At 66.2% G+C, this 18,813-nt stretch overlaps 1 protein-coding gene across 2 annotated transcripts in view; it reads right to left on the bottom strand.

Moving 5' to 3' along the window:
* The window catches only part of NOTCH1 (notch receptor 1), a 41,134-nt gene that overhangs the window by 7,830 nt on the left and 14,491 nt on the right, over positions 1 to 18,813 (bottom strand). The window contains exons 3-25 of one of the 2 annotated variants that reach the window (XM_032866187.1): positions 15,532 to 15,794; positions 14,626 to 14,964; positions 12,484 to 12,606; positions 11,905 to 12,138; positions 11,420 to 11,575; positions 11,035 to 11,220; positions 10,779 to 10,892; positions 9,828 to 9,941; positions 9,464 to 9,697; positions 9,269 to 9,379; positions 8,644 to 8,836; positions 7,514 to 7,659; positions 7,252 to 7,365; positions 5,527 to 5,646; positions 5,088 to 5,240; positions 4,344 to 4,572; positions 3,557 to 3,758; positions 2,710 to 2,863; positions 2,438 to 2,622; positions 1,821 to 1,953; positions 1,251 to 1,508; positions 1,064 to 1,176; positions 50 to 621 (exon numbers count right to left, since the gene is read on the bottom strand). In XM_032866187.1, coding sequence (XP_032722078.1) covers positions 50 to 621; positions 1,064 to 1,176; positions 1,251 to 1,508; positions 1,821 to 1,953; positions 2,438 to 2,622; positions 2,710 to 2,863; positions 3,557 to 3,758; positions 4,344 to 4,572; positions 5,088 to 5,240; positions 5,527 to 5,646; positions 7,252 to 7,365; positions 7,514 to 7,659; positions 8,644 to 8,836; positions 9,269 to 9,379; positions 9,464 to 9,697; positions 9,828 to 9,941; positions 10,779 to 10,892; positions 11,035 to 11,220; positions 11,420 to 11,575; positions 11,905 to 12,138; positions 12,484 to 12,606; positions 14,626 to 14,964; positions 15,532 to 15,794 — 4,446 coding nt within the window. The remainder of the gene's footprint in view (positions 1 to 49; positions 622 to 1,063; positions 1,177 to 1,250; positions 1,509 to 1,820; positions 1,954 to 2,437; positions 2,623 to 2,709; positions 2,864 to 3,556; positions 3,759 to 4,343; positions 4,573 to 5,087; positions 5,241 to 5,526; positions 5,647 to 7,251; positions 7,366 to 7,513; positions 7,660 to 8,643; positions 8,837 to 9,268; positions 9,380 to 9,463; positions 9,698 to 9,827; positions 9,942 to 10,778; positions 10,893 to 11,034; positions 11,221 to 11,419; positions 11,576 to 11,904; positions 12,139 to 12,483; positions 12,607 to 14,625; positions 14,965 to 15,531; positions 15,795 to 18,813) is intronic. The other variant, XM_032866188.1, reaches the window with a different exon arrangement.

The following is an 18,813-nucleotide window of genomic DNA, read 5'->3' as shown; positions in this document are numbered from 1 at the left end:
GCCTCCCCTTGCCCTCCCGAGCGCCGCCCTGGCCTGCCCCCTGCCTCACTTGCACTGGCCCTCCGCGCGCTGGCAGTCGAAGCCGTCGAACAGGCAGCCGGCGGAGCTGCACTGGCTGTCGCAGCGGCCGTTGCTGAAGTACTTCCAGCACTGCAGCGACTGAGAGCAGTTCTGCCAGGGGTCGTTGAAGTTGAGCGAGCAGTCGCCGCCGTCCCAGCCGCACGCGTGGTTGTTGCAGGCCAGGCTGCACACCTTGTTGCCCGCCTCCTCGCGGCACTCGGGCAGCGCACACGCCTCCTCGATCTGCGGTGGCGGGATGTCCAGGCCCAGGCCGCCCCCGAAGCTATAGTCCAGGATGTGGCACAGGAGCCCGTTGAACTTGGCGGGGCACAGGCAGCGGTAGAAGGGGCTCTCGGCCGCGGGCTCACAGCTGCCGTGGTTGTAGCAGGGGTTCCCGCCCACGCAGGGGCTGCCGGCCGGGAACTGGCACTCGGGGCCGGTGAAGGCACCCAGGCACAGGCAGGTAGGGCTCCGCGGGCCCGAGATGCACGTGCCGCCGTTGAGGCAGCGCCGGCTCCCACAGGCGCGTGCGTCGTTCTCACACGTGGCGCCCTCGAAGCCCTGTGGGGACAGGCAGCGGCCGCGCATCAGGGGGCCTGCAGCCCATGCACTGGACGGCACAGCACCCCCCACCCCGCCATGCACCAGAATCCCAGGGGTTGTCAGGGGCGCTCCGGGAGCTGAGGGCACTGAGCCCTGGAGGGTGCGTGTCCGCTGAGTTCCTCGGAACCCTGACCAGCAGCGGCGGAACCAGTGTGGGCCGACCCCTTGTCACCCCTGTAGGCGGAACCGGGGAGAAAGGGGCGTGGCCAGTGCCCGCACCATGGCGCTGTGAACCCCAGATGCCTCTGAAAATGAACTCCCAGCAGAAAGCCTGGGTCTGGGAGCCAGGAGGACGCAGCCCAGCTCCAGCCGGCCCTTGTCCTCTGGCACTCCGTGATCAATGGCAGCAAGGGGGCACTCTCCCGCCACCAAACACCAAGCAGCCCCACGTGGCACCTACCGCCGGGCACTTGCAGATGAACCCGCGGGCAGTGTTGGAGGCCACCGCGCAGGTGCCCCCGTTCTGGCAGGGCCTGCCCTTGCAGCCGTTGATGACTGACTCACAGCGGCGTCCTGAAGAGGAGAGCGGGCATGAGGCACTGGCCGCAGACAGTCCAGCCTTTGCCCCACCCACCCACGGCACCCACCAGTGTGGCCGGCGCGGCACTCGCAGTAGAAGTCGTTGACACGCTGCACGCAGTTCTGGGTGCCACGGGCGTCGCAGGGGTTGGAAAGGCACTCGTTCACGTCCCCCTCACAGCGCTCGCCCACGAAGCCGGGTGGGCAGGTGCAGCTGTAGCCGCCCACCTGGTCCACACAGGTGCCGTTGTTAAAGCACTTGGGGCCCCGGGAGACGGGGTCGATGGGGGGGCTGCAGTCATCCACGTTGACCTCACAGTGCATGCCTGTAGAAGCCCGGGCGCTGTCAGGGACCTGCACTGGCCTCATGCTGGCCTAGCTCCGTCCCAAAGGCGCTCCCTCCAGCAGTCAGGATGGGACCACACAGAGGCTCAGGAGAAAGGACGCACCCACAGGGCCTCCCTGCCCCACAGGCTGCCCTGTGCCAGTGGCCTGGTAGGCTTCATCCCTTGGCTCTTCCTCTGCTCAGCTCCACAAGGCAGAACGGAAGCCAGGACTGGGTCTGGCATGCTTGTGGCCGGCGCCCGATGCGCCCACTTGGCCCTGGACCTCAGCCCTGGGGTGTGGCGAGTCCTTACCCTGTGTGCCCCGGGGACAGGAGCACTTGTAGGTGTTGGTGAGGTCGATGCAGGTGCCCCCGTTCCGGCATGGCTGGGACAGACACTCGTTGATCTCCTCGGAGCAGTTCACGCCATGGTACCCGGCCACACACTGCGGGGACACAGACAAGGGGTGGAGGCCCGCAGCTCAGTGGGGGACTGAGCTGTGGCCCTCTGCACCCTGCGAGGGCTGACAGGGCCACTCGGGCTACCCTCTTAACCAGTGAAGGCTTGAGTCCCTCACACGTGGCCAACCCAGAGGAAGACCCCCACCCAGTGGACGCTGAGGAGGGTCAGAGCCTGGGCCAAAGCTTGTCTCGTGGAACAGATGCCACCTCTCAGCAGGTGTCGGCTGAGCCCAGAGGGAAAGCTCTGGGGAAGAGGACACAGAGGGCGACTCTACGCCATATTTCCAAGTGGTCTTCCTCTTCCATGGATGCCTCTACCAGGCAGTCCTCCCTGATTGTCACAGCCCTCCCTTCCCACGTCCATATCTGTCTGGTTTAGTCTTCCCTGCCGTGCTTGCTCGCAGCCTAGGGCCTGGCGCACAGTGGCCCTCCCAGCAGCATCCCCTGCCCCGCAGGACGGGTGCCCACCTCACAGGAGTAGCCACCAGGGTAGTCGGTGCAGGTGGCCCCGTTCTGGCAGGGGCTGGGCGAGCACTCGTCCACCTGGTCCTCACAGTAGCTGCCCGTGTAGCCCGCCTGGCAGCGGCAATGGTGGGTGTTGCCCGCATCCACGCAGAGCCCCCCGTTTCGGCACAGGTGGGTGACGTTGATGTCTGGCGGGGAGGTGAAGACAGGGGCGTGAGCCGGGGTCGGCAGGCGGGGGACCCCCGGGGGGCACCGGGTCACCCGCAGCTGGTTACCTTGCCGCTGGGCGGCCACCTCACAGGACACGTTGGGCACGTCGCAGTAGAGGCCGGTCCAGCCGCTGTGGCACTCACACCGGTACAGGGCGCTGGTCTGCCAGCACTTGCCGCCGTTCTTGCAGGGGGAGGAGTCGCACCAGCGCACGAGGCTCTGGGGGCGGCAGGGGGTGCCCGGACTCTCACTACCCCCCAACCCCGCCTGGCCCCACCCACCTGTCGGTACCCAGCACACACCTGCCAGAGTACCCCATGCCCGGGGTGGGGGCTGGGAGCCCACCCTACAGACGCGGAAGCTGAGGCCCGGGGGCTGCCCCTCCCTCTGCTCAGGAGCCGGCTGGGCCGGGGTTGGGGCGGGGGCGGGGTGTGCTCTCTTTCTCTGGGCCCTCGGCTAATCCCGATTGGCCTTTCCTGAAGGAAGGTTCTTCTTGGGAAGTAAACTAGTCTGTTGGGACTTTCTGTAACAAGTATCTGACGTGAAAACCTTCAATAAATGTACATCTTTAATACTTTTGTGTATTTTCTACAAAAAAGCTGGTTTTCAGCTGTTTTCCTCCCCTTCTTGATCTCACTCCATAAACCTCTGCTCCTGACCTGAAAGCCCCAGCTCTGCACTTGGTTCCTCCAGGGACAGTGCGGCCTTGGGCCGGGCCCTGGGCTGGCAATCAGGGTCCCCGGGAGCCCTGTGACCATGACCATCCCTGCCCTCCTAGCCCTCCTGCTTTCCTTTGTGGCGCAGGGAGGCTGACGTGAGTGGGGCCCGCGGGATGGCTGTGACGACACGCTGGGGGCCGGTGCCCCGCCTTGGCCACCACCTGCTGGGCCCCCCCACAGCCCACTCACTCACCTGGCAATTGAGGCCTGTGTAGCCCTGGGGGCAGGTACACTTGTAGGTCCCGTAACTGTCCTGGCAGGTGCCCCCATGCAGGCAGGGCCGCGAGTCGCACTCGTTGACATCGTGCTGGCAGTAGCTGCCCGTGAAGCCCGGCGGACACAGGCAGGTGAAGGAGTTGATGCCGTCCACACAGGTGCCCCCATTGAAGCAGGAGCTGGAGGTGAGCAAGCAGCAGCGGGGAAGCATGAGCACGGCTGTGGGAACCCGCCCGGCAGCTGCTCCCTTGACTCAGACAGTGGCGGCGGGGCCCTTACAGCCAGAGCAGGCGTGACATCGAGTGGCTGACCTCAGAGCCAGGGACCTCAGGCCCTCCTGCCACCCACTTCCGCTGCCTTCCTTACAAGCCGAGCTGAGAGCTTCATAACACAGGAATGTGCAGCTGAATGGAAACGCGCGGAAAAAAACAGAACCCATGTGGCCACCACGAGAGGGCCGTGGTGGAAAAAAAGGACGAGATCACTGAGTGTGGAGTTCCCTGGCAGCCCAGGTAAAGAAGGAAACAAGGTGGGTCAGCGTTGGTGCTGTGGGACAGAGGAGGGTGCGTTAGCTCTTCCGGAGAAACTGCCAGGCCTCCTGGTTCTCCTGCTGGCCCTTTGAGGATCCAGGGGACCCTGTCTGACTGGACAGGCAGTGAGGGCTGGCCCAGGGACACCTGCTGGGTGCACGGGCACTGCACCCGGCCCCCGGCCCGCCTCCTGGCCACCTCCACCCGCGGTCCAGGTCACTCGGTGGCACTCGCCTCTCTGTGCAGTCGGGCGTGTTGTTCTCGCAGTGGATGCCGCTGAAGCCCGCGGGGCAAGTGCAGGTGTAGCTGTCCACGCAGTCTGTGCAGTTGGCTCCGTGGCGGCACGGGTTGCTGGCGCACTCGTTGATGTCCTCCTCGCAGAAGGGCCCCTGGAAGCCGGGCAGGCAACTGCAGAAAGCCGTGTTGACGCCGTCGGTGCAGGAGCCGCCGTTGTGGCATGGGTCTAGGCGGGGACAGAAGGCAGGCCTGAGGGCGGCAGACACTGGGGGCCCGCGCTCCCTAACACGCTCCCCAGCCCCAGGCTGTGGGGCGGGGACAGAATGTGCCGGCCTGAAGGCTGATGGAGCCAGGCTCTCAACTCCCCTGCTTGCTTGGTGGCTCTGGACAACACGCTTGGTTTCTTGGGTTGGCTGAGAGCCCTGCTCCTTGGTGGGTCACAACAAGGACCGATGAGGGCACGCCTGGTGGGGCCAGGCATGGCGCTGCAGGAAGAGCTCCCAGAACCCACCGCAAGGCACCGGCAGTCCGGCTCTGGAGGCTTCTGAGGCCACCCAGGACCACCCTCCTCGGTCCACGCGAGGCTACCCCTGGCACTTCCTGTGTGTGCCCCGGGCGTGCCCCCAGGTGCTGCCACACCTGTCCTCCCAGCAGACCCCAGCCCGCTCCCTGCCCCATGGCCACGAGAGAAGCTGCAGGTCCCAGAGCATCTTGGGGGGCCAGGCTGGCAGGGCCACTCACTTGGCCGGCAGTCGTCCACATCCGTCTCGCAGGTGTGCCCTGTGAAGCCCGCACGGCAGTGGCAGCGGTAGCTGCCATCGGTGTTCTGGCAGGAGGCGCCGTTCCAGCATGGGCTCTTCACACACTCGTTAATGTCGACCTCGCAGGTCTGTCCTGGGGGGATGGGGGTGCGGGTTCAGACCCCTGCCTCTAGGCCTCTCTCCCCTCCTCCCGGCAGCGGGGCCTCCCGTGGCCCAGGACAGTCCTCTGGGGACGTCCCAAGAAGGAAGGGCGCTCTGACTTGGGAGCCCTCGACCTTGGGCCGATGACAGAACTCAGGGCAGTGAGGCCCCATCTGGCCCGCGCCTGCTTCTTGCGCCCCTGCTCCCTGCTGGCTCGGCCCTAGGCTTCTGGCCCCAGGGGCCGCACCCAGGCAGGGCTGCAGGGCAGGAGGCCTCACCTTGCCAGCCCATGGGGCAGATGCAGGAGAAACTCTCGTAGTCCTCAGACTCCTTGCACACGCCCCCGTTTCTGCAGGGGCCGGGAGCACACGGGGCCAGCACCACCTCACATGTGGCTCCTAAGGGGAAGGGGGACAAGGGCTGAGACCCAGGGAGCCCGGCCCAGTGGGTCCATGCCCCATGGTATCTCCCGATGACTGGCCCCATGGCAGGTGAATAGTGCTGCACTGGGACCCCCACCAAGCTCCTGGCTGGGTCAGGACCCAAACGGGGCCCTGAAGACAAATCAGAGGGACGCCCTGCTCCAAAACGTCTCTGTAGTATATAGCCTGGGCGCCAACCCCTTGGGAGCAGACCGGCGGCCCCCCACCACATCACAGGGGCCCAGCCTGCTCACAGCCTCACCCCCTCTCTTGGTCTCCGGGAGGCCTGGGAGCATCTCCCAAGGGCTCTGTGCCACGGGCAGCCAGGGCCTGGTCCTGGAGGCCCTGGAGGCCCCCGAGCAGAGGTTGGACAGCAGGGGAGGAGCCCCAGTGACACAGGACCACGGCACAGGGAAGGGAGTCTCACTAGGAGTGTCACACTGGGGTGACTTTCCTCCCTGAGAGCCCAGCAGACAGCCTTCCTGTTTACAGCCACGGGGGTCGACTCCCGGGGAAGAAAGGAAGCACTATCTTCCCCATGGCTCATTATCTCCCTAGCCCGCTGGGTGATTTTCCAGAGCCTTTCTTTCTATCTGTTTCCACGGTGACCTAGGCAGGCAGGAAATTCGCCAGAGTTTCCGACAATTGTGCAGAGGGAAGCAGGAAGTGGGCAGACGGGAAGCGGGTCAGCACAGGCCAGCTCCTCCCCACCAGGCCCGCCAGCCTCTGATACTGCGTCCGAAAGGGACCCGTGTGTCCCCAGCAATGGGGCCCCTGGGCGGCTACCAGCCAGGAGCTTCCTCATCGAAGCAGGAGAGAAAATCCAGGTTCCCAGCCTCGATCAAAGAAAATACCATGCTGGCCACCAGCTACCCAATGTCGTGGGGCCGCCGGCACGGGCCCAGGCCCCCACCCCACCTGCCTGGCCCGACAGAATCACCTCCAGACCTCCAGGCTCAGCGGCAGCGCCCCCTGCCCACTCCCAGGGGGACCCAGTGGCGGGACCGGTTATGGACTTTTGTTCTGCAGCACTCTGTAAATCTCTTCCACAGAGGGGACGGTGTCCTGCGATCCTGTTGGCGGGGCCAACGTCGGACGCCAGGATACCCAGGGAAACGCCTCCCGCCTCTGCTGGTCCTCACAGAGGGCTCCTTGTTCCCCAGCACAAAGAAGGCCATCAAAGGGATCCCTCAAGCCTGGCCAGCAAGGTGGGGGGGTGCAGTCTGGCCCCAGGGGCCCATGCAGTGTGGATACCGGGTCATGGAGGCCAACAGCCCAGGCCCAGCTCCTAGCTCTGCTGCAGAGGACCCCAGCTCCCGGGTGGGCGGGCGGGCCGGCCGGCCGAACCAACAGTCTGGGACAGACTCCTATGACGACGCGTCCCCAGCTTTCCGTATGTCTGCAGTGAATCTGGCAAGGACCCCCGCAGGGGGAGGCCCAAGTGTGGCCAGGCCTGAGCCTCAAGGCAGGGCCCAGAGGTGTGCAGGCCAGCCACTGGCCAGCTGCTGCGGTGCCACGCCCCTCCCCCGCCCGCCACGCCCGCCCTGCACACCCCGCCCACCCCGCCCGCCCTGCCCACACCTGTGTAGGGCAGCGGGCAGCTGCACTTGTAGCCGGCCACGTCATCGATGCACGAGCCCCGGTTCAGGCACGGGTTGGACGCACACTCGTTGACGTTGGTTTGGCAGTTGGGGCCTGGAGAGAGAGTGCCGACAGTCGGTACGCCCGTCACCGTGGGGCTGTGGAAGCAGAGCCCCACGTGGTCCCCACCCCGGTGGCAGCCGGTGCCCGTGACGGGACCGTGGGTTGGCCCAGAGTCCCCCACCCGGCCCCGCTCACTCACCACTGAAGCCCTCGCGGCAGGTGCACACGTAGCCGCTGGTCATGTCCCGGCAGGAGCCACCGTTGGCACAGGGGTTGGACTCACACTCATTGTCGTTCACGTCACAGTTGGCCCCACTCCACCCAGGGTCACAGTCACACTTGTACCTGTAGTGGGGACCACGGGGCGGTTCACGCGTGCCCATGCTCCCGGCTCTAACACCATTCTACAGTCTGACGGCAGAGGTGCTGGTCCATGGTCCACTCTGACTGTCAGAGCCCCTTAAAGTGGGGGTAACAGCACCCCAGGCCCGACACAGGGTTTCCACCACCTCTGGGACAGCACCTCATCCAGGAACATGGTCGGGCCCCTTGCCACTCAGCCAGCACGTGGCCGTGAACACAGAGCAAGGGATCCCTGCCCACTCCACAGCCCCACCCCCACAGGGCAGTGCGGGGCATGCAGCAGGTGTCAGAGACCAAGCGAGCCCCCGTCACCCCCTGCCCTCGCACTGCTGACACCCCATGAGCAAGGTTCTCCCACACCAACCGGCTCCCCAGCTCTCAGGACGCCAGCTGGGTGTCCCACGACACGCCGCAAGGAGACAGGCTCGGGCGCACACATGGCACCCGCATCAGACGCCCGTCCCATGGGCCAGGCGGTCACCCACCAACGGAGTGTCCCAGGATCCGGTCCGCGAAGCTAAGAGTGCACCGGGACAGCTCACAGAACTCGCAGAAGAGTGTACTTGCTGGGGGAGTGGTCGGACAGAGTGAACCTCAGAAGGAACCCAGCGGGGGCACCAGGCCTCCCGCCGTCTGGGCGCCACCCTCCCAAGGGCTCCATGCGCCCTCTGCCCGGAAGCTCTCCCGACCCCTGGTGATTCGAGTGCACCAGCTTCCATCTCTGGCCTCGGGGCTTCACTCCACCTCCAGCCCCTCCCCTTTGCTGGGAGGTCACGCAGCTCACGCCCCAGGCCCCTGTCTTTGGGTGACCTCAGCCACCTCACGAATGTGAACTCAGTGAAGTTTGGGAGCTGCCAGCAGCCGGGACAAGGAACGGGACAGATGAGCCCGTCACACGTGCTCTGGGTCACCGCGGACCTGCACCGACAGCTCTGCCCCCCGACAGCGCCCGCACCCCGTGCCTACCCGTTGAGGCTGTCGCGGCAGGACCCGTGGACGCAGGGGTTGCTGCTGCACTCGTTGACCTCAGACAGGCAGGTGGGGCCGTGGTAGCCCTCGGCGCAGCGGCACGTGAAGCTGTTGATTCCGTCCTCACAGGTGCCCCCGTGGTGGCACGGGCCGCTTGCGCAGTCGTCGATGTTCACGTTGCACATGCTCCCTGTGGGCGGGCAGGGCTCAGACACGCACGCTCCGGGGGCCCCGAGCTCCCCCGGCAAGAGGAGGCGCCTCAGTGAGCAAGCCCCGGTTCCCCTCTGCTGACCTGGGGGTGCCACACAACCCCCTCCCTGGGTCCACAGGGGCTTTGGCGTGAGCGCAGGGTCCCTGGGGACAGGGCCCGCGTCATCCCAACTGCCCCACCGCACTGCCCGGGCTGCAGCAGATGTAGGACATGCGCGTAGGCGTCTGGCTCTGACCAGGGACCAGAGGCCCGAGGGTGCCCATCCCGGCGCTACTCAGAGCCCCAGGCTTCCCGCACTCTCCACCACACAACCGCGGCAGGCAGCCCGGGAGCTGGGCCTGGGAGGTGGCCCGCAGCACCCTGCCCTCAGCAGCCCCCGACCTGGCCCGCCTAGGGCCCTGCGCCGCTCACCTGTGTAGCCAGGCTCACATGCGCACTCATAGCCGTCGATCTTGTCCAGGCACGTGCCCGAGTCACAGGGGCTGCTGGCGCAGTCGTCCAGGTTTGTCTCGCAGTTGGGTCCTGGCGGCGGGCAGAGCAGCGGTCAAGCCTGGGTGCCCGTCCCCACGCCCCCCACCCCTGCGCCCCCTGCCCCCGGCCAGGCACCTGTGGTCCCCTTGAGGCAGGCGCAGAGGTAGGCGTTGTCCCGGTCCTGGCAGGTGCCGCCGTGGCGGCAGGGCTGGCTGTGGCACTCGTTGATGTTGCTCTCACAGTGGTGGCCCGTGTAGCCCGGCCGGCACAGGCAGGTGAAGGTGGCCACCCCGTCCTTGCACACCCCGTAGTGGCACGGGTCGGGGTCACACTCATCAATGTCCACCTCACAGTGCAGCCCTGTGTAGCCTGCAGGGCAAGGCCCGGAGCATCAGGGCGGCTGCTCCCGGAAGGCCGCCAGCTGGGTCTGGCCCTCCTGTGCCTTTCCCCATGGGAGACCCTCCCCTCGCCCCCGTCCCAGCACACCCCACAGCCCCACCTTCCGTGCACACGCAGGTGTAGGTGCTGGGCCCATCCAGGCACTTGGCGCCGTTCTCACAGGGCGTGCTTGCACACTCGTCTACGTCATACTGACACAGATGTCCGGTAAAGCCTGTGGCCGGGGGAGGGGCTGCTGTCACTGCTGTCAGAGGCAGTGGTGCTTGGGGCCCCTGCTGAGCCCCAGCTCGACCGGAGCGGGGAGCACCTGCAATGGGCTCCCCAGAGCCTGCTGCAGCCAAGCCCGGGCTTGGGACACCTCCCAGTCTCTCTTCCTGTCCCTTTCAGCTCCTGCCCCTCCAAGAGGGCCCTTGCCCAGCTGAGCTCAGCTGCCGTGTCCTCAGCCGCATCCGGCTGTGAAGGAGGTCCCCAGGGTTTGGGATGGCTGATTTATACCTTGCCGGCCCAGGCTCTGACCTGCTAACGCTTCCTGGGGCCCCGCACCCCTAGGCTTACAGACCCCTCCCGCCCTGAGCCCCGCAGACGCTCCTGACGGTCATGTCCACTGTGGGCTATATCTACTGTCCATGATGGGTCATGCCCACTGCTGGGAGTGTAGGCCAGGCCGACTCCCTCCCAGCTGTGAGCCCTCTGAGAGCCAGGCTGGCCTCTCTTCCCCACCCATGCCCCTAAGAGGTCCAGGGAGTACACTGCTCTCCCAGTGTGCTCTCGGCCCCAGGGAACCCTGGCAGCAAGGAGGATTTCTGGGTCCTGGGCTCCTCTCATGCCCCCAGCAAGGTGAGGGGCCAGCAGCCCCTGCCCAGCCTGCCCTAGTCATTCCTAAGATGAAGTCCTTGTCCCCCAGCCCTGGGGGCAGCTGTGCGGCGCCCCCTCAGGACAGTAGGGAGACGCTCCTACAAGATGAAGCCGAGGAACTGCCCCCCGCAGAGTGTTGGGGCTCCCGGCCCAGAGAGGAGGGGCTCAGCAGCAGCCGCGCAGGGACAGGCCTCACCCGTGGGGCACTCGCACAGAAACTCGTTGATTTTGTCCAGGCAGTGGCCATTCTGGAGACAGGGGCTGCTGGCACACTCGTCCGTGTTGATCTCACAGTGCACACCCTCGTAGCCTGGGTGGGGGACGGTGAGGGGGTTCAGGGGCCCGTGAGCAGCCTGGGCCCGGATGATGCAGCGCCAGCTCCCACTGCCCGCAGAGCCCACAGCCCGGCACCCAGGGCCCGCCCCACCAGCCTGGAGGCTGGCCCCTTGTACCAGGCATGCAGATGCACTGGAACTCCCCAATCTGGTCCAGGCAGGTAGCATCATTCTGACACGGGTTTGAGATGCATTCATTGACGTCGATCTCGCAGCGGGGGCCGGTGTAGCCCTGCAGACACTGGCACTCGAAGGAGCCCAGTGTGTTGATGCACTTGCCTGCGTGCTCACAGGGGTTGGCGCCTGGTGGGGGGCAGGGGGGCGTGCAGCCCCGGTGAGAGTCTGCTTCAGGCACCCCGGCCTCTGGACCGTGTGGGGACAGGCCTGCCTCCCCCATCAGACTGGCAGTCCTCCAAGCGATGGCTCCCCCATCAGGTTGGAAACACTGGTCCAGCAGTCCCCCTTGGCTGTGCCCCCCACAGCATCCCTCGCCCTGACGCACCCAGCGAGCACTCGTCCACGTCCTGACTGCAGGCCGGCCCCGTGTACCCCGAGGGGCAGGTGCAGATGGCCTTGCCGTTCACAGGGTTGGTGTCACAGTTGGAGCCCTCGTTGCAAGGGTTGCTGATGCATGCATCGTTCAAGTGGCAGAGCAGACCTGGCGGGGCGGCAGCGGTCAGTCAGGCACCCCCCGCCTGGGGATGACCGGCCTCCCACGGCCACACTACCAAGTGGCCCCGTCAGGCTCATGACACCCAGGTCATGCCGGGAGGTTCGTCACCAGCAGGCCTGCCCAGCATGCCCCAGCCCTCTTCCCTCCAGAAAGGCCCCTCTCGCGCCATCTCTGGGGGCTCCAGGAGCTGCCATCTGCATGTCCCAGGGACGATGTGCCTGCCAGGTGCGGCCGGGGGAGCCGCCGAGTCAGCGGTGCCCTCCCCCTGCTGCCCACCACCCCGGACAGCCCCGCTCCTGCAGCCTGGCGCTCACCCGTGCGGCCGTGGGGACACTCGCAGTAGAAAGAGGCCACGCGGTCGTGGCAGGTGGCACCGTGGAAGCAGGCAGCACTGGCGCAGTCGTCGATGTTCTCGCTGCAGTCCTCGCCCGTCCAGCCGTTGACGCACACGCAGGCGTAGCCGCCATGGCTGTTGTGGCACGTCCCGCCGTTCTGGCAGGCGTTTGGCATCAGCTGGCACTCGTCCACGTCCTCGGTGCAGTACTGACCTGCGGGGCCAAGACCGTCGGCTTGGGCGAACGCCACCAGGGCCCTGGGCCGCCTCTGCCACAAAGCCTTCCACCCACCAGCAGCCCGAGCCGCTGCGCTGCCGTGGGCATGGGGCTCGGGGGCCACGCTTGTGCGCCGCCCGCTGGATGTGAGCCCCAAACGCAGCCCAGACCCAGGGAGCCTGGCTACAGCATGGGCCCGCCCAGGGCCAGGCTGCGGAGGGCCCACGCCAGGCAGCTGAGGTTGAGTGGGTGTGGCCACGGGGGCAGGGACCTCAGATGCTGGTGGCGGGCCAGGGCTGCCCAGGCCATGCCGTCCCTGCGCACCAGACTGGGCGGCCGCACCTGTCCACTCCGGGGGGCAGCGGCAGTTGTAGGTGTTCACGCCGTCCACACAGGCCCCTCCGTTCTTGCAGCTGTTTCCGGGACAGTCGTCCACGTTCTCCTCACAGTTCTGGCCGGTGAAGCCTGCGGCAGAGGGAGCCGGGGGCCCGGTCAGGCCCAGCCCACGGCTCCAGCGTCCTCCTGGCTGGACCCACCGCACCCATGGGCGGGGTGCTGCCCCTCTGTGGCCTGCCGTCGGCCCGCCCTGGCGTGCCCTCTGCCCTTGGGGCCTTTGGGGTCCAGGCCTTGTCCCCTGTTCTCCATGGGACCAGGCCCCACGTTCCAGTGCCCAGCGGTGACACGCTCCTCTCTGAGCAATCACTTGGCCCAGGGCCTGTTGAACAGATGGGGACTGGGGAATACGGGACTCTGGAGGCTCGCTTGGAAACAGCCTCATATAGTAGAGTTCCCTGTGGCTGCCTCCAGGCCAGGGACCATGTGGGGGTCCCCAGGGCGCCCCATGGGGGTGCAGCACATGCCCTGTCTTAGGGAACTGCCCTGGGGCTGGGGAGGGTTCTGGGCAGGGGACCCACACGTGGCCCTCAGCTTCCCAGGAACAGAAGTGTGGCTCCCTCAGCTGGGGCCAACCTCTGCCTCATGGCCTCCCCGCCGGTCAGCTACTAACCCGCTCAACCCCCACTCGCTCAATCATCAACCAAGAAAGGTGAGCTGGCAACAGCCCAAACCTACAGCCGCTTACTAATTAATGCCCCTCCCAGGGTGCCTTTGAACCCCTCTCTTGCCATTGGAGCAGCCGTCTCCTCCCTTGGGGTCCCCCATCCCACCAGTGCTGTGGAGGCCAAAGCAAAAGGCCAGAAAGAGCCAAGGTGCTAAGTGGGTAGCATTCTGGAGGACGCTCCCTCCAAGTGGGAGCCCAAAGCCTGGGCTGTGGCCCCCACATGTGCTGGAGGGGGCCTTGACCATGGCTTCCCCCTTTCCTTGGACAAGCTTTGGGCACGGGGTATCCTCTGGTGGGTCCTCCAGCCCTCCCTGTGGCCCCGGGAAGGCAGGCTCCTTGTGAGCCACGTGGCTGGATGGGAGGTCCCAGGCCCGAGCTCACCGGGCCAGCAAAAAGGCAACCGAACCCGCAAAAAGGCAACCGAACCCAGAACCCAGGGGTGGGCCTGGCAAGTGGACTTAGTTCTCAGCCCGTCTGGGCGATCCAAACAGCCAGCAGCACTGGAGCGGTCAGGTAGGAAGAGGAACACCCAGCGCTACCCAGGAAATGCCGCGCCTGGCGTCTGCACGCAAAGGTGGCTGATGTGGTGACAAGGCCCAGGACTCTGTGGCCAGCAGGCAGGCGGACACTTCCCCTTTGCTGGGGCAGGGGCGTATGGCAGCTGGGGCAGCCCTCCCAGTAACCCCAGGTCAGCTAGGCCCTGTACACCCAGCAGCCAAACCCCACGACCCCACCTTCTCGGCTCCTGCTCCTCCCCTGCCCCAGGCCCAGGTAAGTGCCGGCCGTGCAGCCCACAGACTGCGAGGTTTGCAAGCTTCTCGTCAGTAGTTTTTAGATCGGCAGCAGGAAAACGGACTCAGAAACTACGGTGCAAAGACCAGCCCATGCAGCAGGGCCAGTGGAGCTACCGGGGGCCAGCCGTGGGTGGCCGCCCCTCACGGTCCCCCATACCCACAGGAAACAAGCCACCAGGGAGGCGGGACATGTCCCAGTGAAACGGGAGGCAGGCTGTGGTGGGCTTCACCACTGGCACATGGTTTCCAGGGAATTCAAGAAGAGGGGGCTTGTGCCCAACGCAGGAGTTCCAGAGCAGGGCAAAGAGCCAGGGGCCATGAGTGCAGGGGTGCCTGGGGGGCAGAGGGAACCCCTGTCTAGCTCGATTCACCCAGGGCTGCATCTCACCGATGAGCCTGTCCTGGGGGCTGCAGGGACCCTGGGTCACTACCGAAGGGGGCAGGGGAACAAGTGTTAGGGGGTCACAGCAGAACCCGCCAGGGGGCGGAGTGATGACCAGGGACTGGGGTGACACCTGGACCCCATGCAGTCCACCTCCTGACTGATAAACCTTCCAGGCCCTGCCCTGCCTCAACATTGGACACCCCATTCCCGCACCCCTGGGGCCCCCTCGGCCGGCGGGACGGTACCTGGCAGGCAGGCGCACTCGTGGGTGGTGTCCCCCGTGGGGCGGCAAGTGCCCCCATTCTGGCAGGGGGAGGGGCTGCAGGGCACATAGGGGAGCTCGCAGTGGGGGCCGGTGTGGGTGGCACGGCAGGTGCAGCGGTAGGAGCCAACCTCGTTGTGGCAGGTGCCCCCGTTCTGGCAAAGCCTGGGGTTCTGGCTGCACTCGTTCACGTCCTGCCGGCAGGTGGGGCCGTGGAAGCCAGGCGGGCAGCCACAGATGTACGAGGCCTCGAAGGGCAGGCACTGGCCGCCGTTGGCACAGGGGTTGGAGGCGCATGGGTCGGCCTGCTGGCACGTCTTCCCTGGTGGGCGAGGGGCAGCGAGTGGGTCACACGGGCTTCTGGCTGGCTGCACCCAGAGCCTCCTCCAGGCCCCGGGGGTGGCTTCCGGGCACCACGGAGGAGCCCACCCCGCACAGACCTAAAGCAGCATTTCTTTAATCCCCAGGACCCGACAGCAGGACGTGGCCATCTTCCTGTGGATAGGGACTGAGGTGCCCGGGACGCATGGCTGGTGGGGGGAGGCAACCTCGAGACCTGAGCCGGTCTGTCTCCTCCAGGGCCCGGTGTGGCATCAGAGCTCCTCACCGAGAGCTGGCCCGTCCCCGAGCTCAAGACCAGACGGAGGAGCCCCATCCTCATGAAGGTGAGGAGGAGCGGGGGCCCCAGAGCAGCCGAAACCAATTTCAGGGCTGGAAAGGGGGCATGCAGACTCTAGGGAAGGGGTCACCAACCCCAATGGCCTGAAAAAGCCCTAGAGCCTCTCCCTGCCACGCCGACGGGCTCGGCCTCGGCCCTGCGCGTCCCAGCACGTGGGCAGCCGGGGCAGGGCCAGGGCCGGGGGTCTTCAGGGCCACCGCCCGCTCTCACCTGACCAGCCCGGGGGGCAGCGACACTTGTACTCGGAGAGTGTGAGCAGGTCACAGGTGCCCCCATTGCGGCAGGGGGTAGACAGGCAGGCGTTGTCTCGGGGTGTCAGGCAGAGGGGCCCAGAGAAGCCCAGGCGGCAGGTGCAGGCATAGTCCACCAGACCCCCACGGTCCACGGCGTGGCACGTCCCAGCGTTCTTGCAGGGGGCGCTGAGGCAGGGGTTGGGCGCCTGGCACCGCTGGCCCGCGAAGGCTCCGCTGCAGCTGTGGGGGACACGCCAGAGCGGTCACTCATGCCCGCGCCCCGGCCCGCCCCCGCTCCCCACCCCGGCGTCGGCAGGGCCCTCAGCTCGTGTGGCCGGGTGCGGGCTGGGGGCTCCTCCGGGCTGCTGGAAGGTTCTGGGACCAGACACGGGAGGTAGTTGCACAAGACCACAGATGTGCCAACCGCCTCCGAACTAGACGCTTTAAAGTGGTTAACTTCACGCTCAGTGAATTCCACCTCAATAAAAAAAAACGATCGTGTTAATTGGGGCACCGGGCTGGAGAGCAGAATGCACAGTGGGCACAGCCTGGGTTTCAAAACCCGCGCGGGCGTCTGCGTGAGCAGCTGGGCAAGCAGGCAGAGGGGGCACGCGGCCGGTGCCAGCTGTGCCCCAGGAAGGAGCGCTCTGCAGACCCCTGCTGCTAGCTCTCCTGCAACCAGCGAGCCTTATTTGGGTAATAAAAGGGTTCATGGATCGCCAGCACACAGAGGCCCGAGATGTGGAAGACTGCTCCCCATTTCCCTTCTGAGGTAGAGTTCCCTCTACTGGGGGCTCTTAGCTGACAGGAACACCGCTGGGACACAGTCGGTGCCCCAACCCCACCCCCAATCCCCCACGCCCAGCGCCCAGACACGGTTTCCCCCTTTGGGATCAAGTCTTCACAATGTCCAGGTGACACCAGCCGCAAACAAATACACCCATTTCACGGCAACAGAAATCAAGGTGCCCAGAAGTGCATTCTTCCCGAGCTCTCGGTGAGCCAGCCCAGGGCTGGGGAGCAGGGGGTGAAGGCCGCCACGTCGGCCAGCTCCGTGCCCTGCCCAGAACCCGCTGCTCAGGCTCCATTGGGAGCGGACAAACTGGGAAGGGGGCGTCTCACAGGTTCTTTGCAGGGATGGGGCTCTGCACAGACCACCCCCATCCCAGAGCACCTTGGACACCTGTTGGCCCAGTTTCTGGAGCCTGGGCCTCACATGGGCCATTGAGGTCACCCTGTGGCCTCGCACTCGAGGGGAAGTGCAGTGAGGCCCTGGGACCAGCCAGGCATTGCTCTTCCCAGGGGCGCAGGCTACGAGGCGTAACAGGGCCCTGGCCCGCCTCAGGCCCACGGTGGCCTAGGAAGGCCGGTGGGTTGCCACACCCACAGCTCCAGGCACCAGGTTGGCAGGCCCTCCGCCCCCTGGCAGAAAAGCGGGGGTGGGCAGGGAAGCTCAGGCCCCCAGATGAAGAGGGGCTCTCCTGAGCACCGAAACACCCCGCCAAGAAGGGGCTGCCCCCGGCCCTGGCACCAAAGCGACAGCCACGGCTGTCCCTTGGGGACACCACCCTCAGCAGGTGGCAGCCTGCCGGTCCTCACTGCCTCCCCCCGGCCTGCCCCAGGGGCTAGAGCCAGAGCCACATGGGCGGGGTGGCAGTTTGGGGAGCAGGGGTCTCAGGGTCTCCGCATCTCTCAGCAATGAGCTGTCCCCTGTCTGTCCCCAAGGCCTGGGCTGCGTCTGTCTCCCTGCAGGTTTTTATCTGTGGCGGCCACTTGGGGAAGGCAACAAGGATAACACAAAATGGCCACCCTGGCCCACCGTCTGTTGTCAGAAGCCAACAGTCCCAAGCCAGCTGGCCTCAGGAAAACCAGTCGCCCTTTGTGGGGGGCAGGGAGGTATCAGGACGGAGCCAGGCTCCTGCCTAGCCCGCTGGGGAAGCAGGCTATGGGGCTGGCGGCTCTGGCACAGCGCCCCCCACACACCACCAAGCTCCAGGACTCTGGGGAGTTACTGACCGTCTGCTCCTGGCCTGAGCGGTACTGGGAGCCCGGAGAGGAGCAACGGGGGACGGGTGTAGGGGGACAGGCAGCACCTCCCCCAACCTATCAATGCCCTCCATTGTCAGGCAGGAGCTGGCCACTGCTCCCGCTGGGAGAAAAGGCTCTTTTTTCTCTCCCAGCCACGGATGGGGCAGGCGGGTGGTGGGTGCTGGGTAGAGGACGCTGGGCCATTAGAGCAGGGTGGGAGCCTACCTTGACCACACCTCCCCCTCTCTCTCAGAGCCCTGCTGGTTTGAGGGGAGGGAAGACTTCAGGGTCCCCGAGGGGGTATCCCTGGGTCCCCCCACCACTAGACGGATTCCTAACTTGTTGGGATGCTGGGCATCCCCAGATGGACCGGAAGGCTCATCCCTAAACCCTCCAGCAGTGGGACAGAGCCCCTGTGAACAGCCTCCCTGCTCCGGCTCAGGAGGGGGACTCTGGTGGCAAGACCGTGGGACAATCCACCAGGATGGGTGGCATCCTCGCCAATGAGGCCAGCGGGGGAAAGTACGCCAAGACATCAGGCGTTGGTAGCGTGGACAAAGGCTGGCCGGGGAGCAGGTGCGCCTGTGGCCGGGGACGCGGGCGGCAGCTGCTCCCAGCCGGGCGCCAACCAGGGCGGGTGGGGCAGGGGCCAGGGAGGCTCCTCTGTGGGGGGAAAGCGGCAGCTGAGAAGACCCATTGTCTTCCCTAGTCCTGCCCAGGCCAGGCAGACACTACCGTGAAGGCATGCTGTCCAGCCTGGCTGGCTCCTGGGCTGGGCCTGGACGTGGCCGCCATCCGCCACCAGCACCCCAGGATGGCCAGGCCCACGAGGGAAGGGGGGGGTTCCTGCAGACCGGACAATAGAGGCAGATGCTTTGTGGGGCCGTGTGGGGTACGACCTATAACCGGGGCTCAGCCAGGAGCCTGAGCCAAGGGGAAGTCCTGAGCCAGACATAGGGTCTGGGATGGCAGGTGCTTGGGTTAGCTTTGGGCCAGTCCTGAAGGCCACTCTTTCCCCACTGTACCTGTCCCCCCTCCATCCCCCGACCCTGCCATCTCTCCCCTCTGCCCCTGTGTACACTTCTCTCCCCACCCGGCCACAGCACGGGAGTTGCCCGGAGATGGACACCTGTGGGCCCCTCTGCCCACAGCCCCCAGACTTCCCAGAGGGGGCTGGAGAGACCAGGAGGCCGGTCTGTCCTCCGTGCCGGTCCTGGAGGGCTGCTCTAAG

This window comes from Lontra canadensis, unplaced genomic scaffold, assembly GCF_010015895.1.
Source record: "Lontra canadensis isolate GAN:19392208 unplaced genomic scaffold, GSC_riverotter_1.0 scaffold30, whole genome shotgun sequence".
NCBI lineage: Eukaryota > Metazoa > Chordata > Mammalia > Carnivora > Mustelidae > Lontra > Lontra canadensis.
This window is presented reverse-complemented; position numbering and strand designations above follow the sequence as displayed.